Source organism: Montipora capricornis, chromosome 5 (assembly GCF_036669925.1).
Source record: "Montipora capricornis isolate CH-2021 chromosome 5, ASM3666992v2, whole genome shotgun sequence".
Taxonomy (NCBI): Eukaryota; Metazoa; Cnidaria; class Anthozoa; order Scleractinia; family Acroporidae; genus Montipora; species Montipora capricornis.
The window spans coordinates 15,050,231-15,057,730 of record NC_090887.1 but is presented as its reverse complement, the minus strand read 5'-3'; the positions used below and the strand labels follow the sequence as shown (position 1 = coordinate 15,057,730).

At 39.5% G+C, this 7,500-nt stretch overlaps 1 protein-coding gene across 1 annotated transcript in view; it reads right to left on the bottom strand.

Moving 5' to 3' along the window:
• Positions 1 to 7,500, bottom strand: part of LOC138049600 (la-related protein 4-like) — a 34,850-nt gene that overhangs the window by 7,707 nt on the left and 19,643 nt on the right. The window contains exons 16-18 of the mRNA XM_068895969.1: positions 4,750 to 4,941; positions 3,148 to 3,205; positions 1,818 to 1,931 (exon numbers count right to left, since the gene is read on the bottom strand). Coding sequence (XP_068752070.1) covers positions 1,818 to 1,931; positions 3,148 to 3,205; positions 4,750 to 4,941 — 364 coding nt within the window. The remainder of the gene's footprint in view (positions 1 to 1,817; positions 1,932 to 3,147; positions 3,206 to 4,749; positions 4,942 to 7,500) is intronic.

Below are 7,500 nucleotides of genomic sequence, written 5' to 3'. Positions count from 1 at the left end.
TGGAATCAGTCAGTGTAAAGTGAAGACTGAGATTTCAACAGTTATATAACCTCACTCTTCACTTTACACTGACTGATTCCAGTGATTTAATTTCATTCCCAGGCATCTCACGTCCAAGGGCACTTTGAGATATGGAAACAAGTCTTTAACGAGGTGTGCAGCCAATTCTGCCCAACATAGACCTTCTTGTATTCTCACAGTGGCGGGAGCATGTAATCAATGCTCATGCAGGGGAAATAATTTGCATCTGCCTCTCCTTCATGCTTGTTTCCTGTGCAACCACGAGAATACAAATATGGTCTATTATTGGCTTAACTTAATTATCTATTAAATTTGGCTATTAACTCATGCTAGCCCACAGATAGAGCACCAACTATTAACAATAATTAACAATAGGACCCGTCGCCCGCAAGGGCCAGGTCAGTAGGTCAGTAGCCCATGAGGCGAACCCGAATGGGCTATTGACCTGTGGCCCTTGTTTTAGTATCATCCACCTAGTCGGACAGAAAAGGCAATAGCATAGTTAGCAAATGCAAGTTGAAGAAATATTTATTTGGGAATAAAACGAAAGAAAGCGTCACAATTTTCGCTACTTGACGACTATTACTAATAGTCTTTTAGTAGCGTAGCCAATCAAAATGCAGGATTTGCATTAGTCCACTAGTTGGCTGATACTAATAACTGTTAGTATATACTAAAACAGTGGATAGCATTGGACGCACGTGCTGATTGGCTACTCAAATTCTGGATATCCTTTGCTATTCACCTCGGAGCAATCCGTGCGGAATTTGCAGGAATAAATGAGTTAAAATCACCTTTTTGTGCTACATTATCTCAGTGTTTTAGTATATACTAAAACAACTGCTATTCACCTCAGTGTCAGTGGCTAGTGGTAGCTTTTACCTCGCCGCTTCATGGCTCGGTAAATATCCACCACTAGCCACCTCCACTTCAGTGAATAGTTGCTTATTAGCTATTGTGTGGACGTCCAATGCTTATTTCCCATATATGGTGATTTGGGTGAACACTAATTATATGCCTGAAATTTCACCTTTTAAACCAAAACTTTAAGTCCACTTTCAATACTCAATTGAAACCCCAAGGGGTTTTCCTTTCATGAATACAATTGCCCTACATAAGCTACTGAAGATTCTTTAAGAAGCACTTATGAGGAAAAAGTAATGTTTCTGCAAGGACCACTTGTGTTTAAATTTTAAACCAAATGGTGCTTTCAAGACTCTATCATATCATATGATATCATATCATATCATATCATATCATTATATGTCTTTCTTTACCCTCAGATTTTAGAGTAGCTTGGTGTAGCTAATATCTCCGAGCATTTACCCATCCAACCATGATACAACACAGAAGACAGACCACAACACCGGGAACTACATGCCCTACTCTTTGCGACAAGTGTGTGAGTTCTTTTACGTCCCACAGGATTATGAACACTGAGGGGTTATGAGACGGGGCCTATGGTTTATCATCCTTATCCGAGAAGACTAGAGAGTCTAACCATTTGCAGATGTAATTACAAAGGCAGCACTTTCTCCTCAGTTATTTAAAGACCCTAATTGTTGGTCCGGCCGGAGTTGAACTCACGACCTCCCGCGTGACAGCCCGGTGCTCAACCAACTGAGCCACAGGTGCACGGTATATCGTTGCTTGTCCAAAGGGGAAATAGTCTAACCAGCCACTGTACTTATTTCTATTGCCAAAATTTAAGCCATGCTTCTTTATGTTCAACACTGTGGATGACTACTTCAAGCTAAATGCTTAATAAGAGAAATCAGTCACAATGAACCACTTACAAATAATGCCAGAGGAGATGTAGGAAGGGGTGGGAAATGTGATGGAGCCAAGTCTATTGCATCACTATCATCTTTACTGTGCCGGACTGGGCTTGCTTTGCTTTCTCTTTGCCGCTACACAATGAAAAACTAAGTTAGCCGTAAAACTGGAAACAGGGACCTACAGATCAGAGGACGACGACAACTACTAGTACAAGTTTTCCGTTCTGAGCAAGAACACTTAAAAAATGTAGGCCTTCAAACCATGTGTGCACGCTCAGTACAGAAAAATCGCACTCGTAGTCCTCATAGTTCAGAACAAAAATATTAAGGAAATATCAACCCTTTGATGTCTGAACTGGCCAAAACTGGCCAGACTTTACTGTCTAACGCCAGACGATTTTACTTGTCAATGGGGAACCCCCAGGAGTCAATGGGTTAAACTTTGGACATAAATAATTTTTATTGCTTACATTTCTTATTAAATTATTTTTATTGCTTCTATTTCTTATCACAGTAGTTTTCTGTTTTGATATCCATAATCCTTTGTGATTTATGTGACACATTTCCATTTTGAGAAAGTTCCTAGATGTTTTCTGACTGGATGCACTACAAAACCTACTGACAAAACTGATATTACCAGTGCTTTCACTAAGGGCTGGGGTCAGATAATCATTTCCCCATGTTACAAAATAATTATAACTAGGGTTTTGGTTCGAGGCTGGATGTTTTGTCCGGTTCTTTACCATTTCACTTCTAACTTCTCTGGTAATTTGACGCTATAAATTTGAAGATTTGCTGGCTTTTTTTTTTTCCTCTTTTTTCTCTTCTTGGACTTGGCTTCAGCACAGGAAGCCATGGGCTGAGTCATGCGCAATAAATCCTTCAAACTAACAAGTAGTCACACCACCTTATTTTGCTTACTATACAGAAGAATTGATCTTCTGGCCTTTCGTAAGTTTTTTCTCTCTAATCTCAAGAAAGTAAACAGCATTTGTGAGAGTTTCATTTCTAGTAATTTATCGGGAACCCAGAACTCCTTGAAGGTTCGCTCCCAAGGAACCTGTAATAACCCTTACAAGCTACAACAGAAAATAACCCTGTCCGCTACTTTCATTATCAAATCCAGAACTTTGAAAAGTTATCAAAAACACTGTATGACAACAACTCCCAGCAACTTTCTGGAGAGACCCCTAAGCTGCTTGCTTCTTTACTCTCGTCCACTAATTAGATTTACCCAGAAACTTGAAATCTTAGAGGAACTCCTGCACTGTGCCTATTCAAAGTGGTTTTTTACTTGTCCTTTCCTAGTTGTGAGCCGGGAAAAAGAAAACATAACATAGCTCCTTACCATGTGTTTGCTGACATCTTCACTGCTACCTCTTCTTCTCCTGTTCCGCCCAGTACGCCTATAACAGTGAACATAAAGAACAATCACTCCAGACTTAATTTTCACAGGAGCCAACTCTTTACAAATCACATGGTCACTGCTGTAAGGAGGCTACAAAAGATGGGCTTAAATACATAGAATGAACACACCACAGGAGGCAGTGCAGCCCAGTGGTTAGAGTGCTTGCCTTGAAACCCAGAAATCCCAGGTTCAAGACACACTCATTGAATTTGTTCCAGGTAGTCCCTGGTTCAATTTCTTGGCTGCACCTGTAAATAGCCAACTGGTTTGCCTCTGGCCAGTTAGGATTCTTAAAGTTGTCCTGTTTAATGCTTGGTGATATTAGCTACCAGTTACTCTAAAAATCCCAGGGTAAATAATGACACTTACTTAACAACCCTTGAGCTGCTTGCCAAAGAAGATGAATTAAAAGGAACTAGCCAGAACATACACATCAAGATTGAGAGAGAAGTGTTGTGCATGACTACATGCCTAGTATCTTTTAGTCTGTTACTTCAGTCAACTATATTTTCGGGTTAATTTACTGATTGTTTTTAGCAATCAAAAAAATCAGTTGGTACAAAAAAGAAAAAAAATATCACTATTGTCATTATCACCACCATTCCAATGACAATGACAATCATCAGGCCATACAACTTTGCAATAATGCTGTTTTGCGCTGTTACTTTGTGTACAATAGACCTTTTTGCAGATACGGCAGCCATTTTGATTTCTAAATTGTTTCAAATAGCTATTATGGGACCCAGGGGGCAAATACATATTAATTTGCCCCCTGAGCATCCCATTATGTCTTTTGAAACAATAGAAATCAAAATGGCCGCCAAATCTGCAAAGAGGTCTATTCTTTCCTGTGAAAACGGCATGAGCAGAACAGAACCTTGCCTTCTGTCATTGGTCAAAGTTACTTGCTTTGGGCTTGTTTCCATTGTCAGATAAATTCTTGTTGCCTTTGTTAAAGCCACTAAATAGAATGCATCAAAAAATATTCTTCGAAGGCATCGCGATCAGCATAAAAGAAGCGTTGAAGAACTTTGAAGAGCACTGAATAACAAATCTGAATTTGTATAACAGTGCATTCACTGAAACCGGGGCTACCTAGATAATCATTTTACAGAAGTCAACCCCACAGACACTAAAGCACCACCGGTCAATGAGCAAGTCACGATTTCATTGTTTTGTACAGGACATTTGATTCGCTGGATCTGCAAATGTTGGAATCCATTGTTTCAGATCTGCTCTCTGATTGGTTTCCATTATCTGGGTGGCCCTAGCTTCAGTGAAGGCACGGCAATTGAGCTGGCCATAAAAACTAGTTGCAAAGTTTCAACCAAATGAAATCTTTTAGTTGCAAAAAAGGAATCTTTAGTCACAAAAGCCACTCACGCAGGCACAATTTCAAGCCCTACAACAACGACAACACAACAACTAGCTTCCATAACTGACCGCAAGAGCCCTACTATCCAAACAAACGACATCCACTTCTTCTGAACAACGCTACCAGCCACCTAAAACATCATTTTACATTAATTAAGTTAAGCCAACCTTGCATAATCGTCATCTCTATTTTCCCTTGGTCGATTGAATCCTGAAACTCTATTATTAACGTTGTTAGGAACACCTCCTCCACTATTGCTGCTGACTGTAGATGAATTTTGTTGCCTATTACGCTGCATGTCTCTCTCTATTCTCTCTGGTTGTGCCTCTCTGTGATGCTTTTGGTGATTGGTTTGGAATCTGAAATTGAATCATGCATGTAAAATTAGTGATGGCATTAACACCCTGAGAACAGTTCCTAGAAAAAAATTATGAATTTTTTTTTTTGAAAGAAAAATGAGTTTCTACGAGCATAGCATGGCCGTAGCTAGCAGAGGGGCAAGGGGGACAGTCGCCCCCCCCCCCCCAAAAATATTCGAAAGAAAAATTACTGCAGTCTCTTTCTGGAGTGTTGGGCAGATAGTTTGGACTTTAACTGATATTGCCTTTGAATCTTTTCACGGCCGATTCGCTTGTCTTGATTGATAAAGATATTTTTGAGGAAAATCCATTTGGAGACATCATAGACTAATCTGTTACTTAGAGATTCATCAATAGTTGAATAATAATCATAATCATAATCATAATAATACAACTTTATTGGGTAAACACAAATTACTGGTAAAAACCCAAATTACTGGTACAAAACCTTAACCTCTAAAAGTACCTGTCTTTCTAAACTTGGACTGATTAATTAATGTTTACTTATGACGAAATATCTATGAAAGTAGCACTTCCATGCCTCTGCATTTCAAATTTTTCTGGAAGAGCATTCCCCCCAGACCCTCATAACAACTTGTGCCTCCGGCGCTCACTTCTTTGCTCCCCCCTAGTCAAATATTTCTAGCTACGGCCTTGCATACATAAAAGAAAAACGAAGAAGATTGTTTCAAACTGACCATTAAAGCATGGGTGATACAATGCTGCAAAACATTAACCCATTGACACCTAAACCGGCCAAAACCGGCCGCGCGCGATGACCCCTGAAATACCTAAACCGGCCAAACCGGCCGCACAAAATGGCGTCTTGATCGGAGTTGATCTTAGGCCTCTACCCAGTCTCCCTTAGGAAATCTAAATTTTTTGTTGTTATGGAGATTTAGAAGGATAATTGACCAATAATTTGCCGTGTTGTGAGCATATTTTGACAGCTGATAAGAGACCCCACAAGGGCTGGCTCTTTGCCCTTTCGATCGCGCGATCAAATTACGCGAAAACAACAGCCGATGCGCCAGATAGCGCACCGAACGATGGGATATTCATGCTTTTTTTTTTTCGGATTCGGAGGATCTAGGGATCTAAGGGATCTTTTATGGTTTTCCTGTCAGAGGAGGGGATATTAGAAACAAAAATTTTGATTTAGATGGCTTTTAAAGTGACGAAGAAGACGGTGAAAACCTAGAGACCGATGATAAACAAGAAGCTCGCTGGAATGATCAGCTCGATAGTATTCAAGTTCCAGATTTCGTGGCAGCCACTGCTCGGTATTTCGTTTTAGATAATCAGAATGAATTAAATATTTTTCCTAGTTTTCATAGGAGATGATCTATGGGAATTAATGGTAAACGAAACGAGTAGGTATGCCTGTCAAAAACTGTTAAAGCCCCCGAGCGTATTACCTTTTTTCATGGAGTAAGCCGCGCAGAATTAAAGGCCTTCGTAGCAATTAACGTCATAATGGGCATTGATTTGCTCCGGAATTTAGCTTTATATTGATCAACCGATGGATTTTTTGCAAATAACAAGTTTTTTTTGTCCTAACATAAATTGGTAATCGAAGGAATTTTCACCTTCGGCATACCTCGGAAGATCAGTGTCTTCAACAAATAAATCAATCCGATCGTGCGTTTATATTCCGTAAATGCGAGAATACCTCCAGCGATTTTCTCTGTTGGTTTTCTTGTGTTTTGTAAGTTATCTTTCAGTGAAAGTTTTCGAAAGAGCACTTTTGTACACAATTTGACCTTGTTTGTTCTCTCATGAAACATGATAGTGATCAATGAACTAAATTAATCTTGCGGTTTTGTGCACGTGTATTTCGACAAACAGAAAGCTCCTCGTGAAATTTTGTTTCGGCAGCGGCGTTTGGGCATAATTTTTGCACTTATACCTGCAAGAAAACAAAGCGATTGGAATAAATTTCAAGAAATTTTATCCATTGAGTGGTTAGATTTAACTGTAAATTGCACAAGGCATATTTTGAGTTATAATATATATTTTTCAAGCGCTTTGTTTAGTTAGCGATCAAAAACTTTCTTGAATGCTTAACGCGCGCTGCTTCGAAAATTCTACCTTTACATTTTCAGTTGAGCCTTAGGACGTGTTTTCAATCACTTTTTAGCAATATTTTTACATCATCTGGAAGTTCACTGTTTCTTCTTCAAGGTGAACTTAATTCTAGAACTCAGTATCTTGTGTACATTTACTGCGCATATGGTTTATTTTTAACGCTCGCTTTCCAATGCAAAACCTCGAAAATTTCCCAAGTTATCTTGCCTAACAAAACAGCGCACGCGAACGAATCATTGGGTTAATAAATGTGACCTTCCACGGGAAACGTACACTAACGTTTGCCCGTTAAACGGCTTAAAACTAACGGACGGTTAACGGATATTCAACGGTTTTGAAGATTGGTTTAACGTTTTTTACTAACGCTCTGACGGTTTGTGCTAACGCTCTAACGGTTTGTGCTAACGCTCTAACGGTTTGTGCTAACGCTCTAACGGTTTGTGCCAACGCTCTAACGTTCTTTCCATCAGT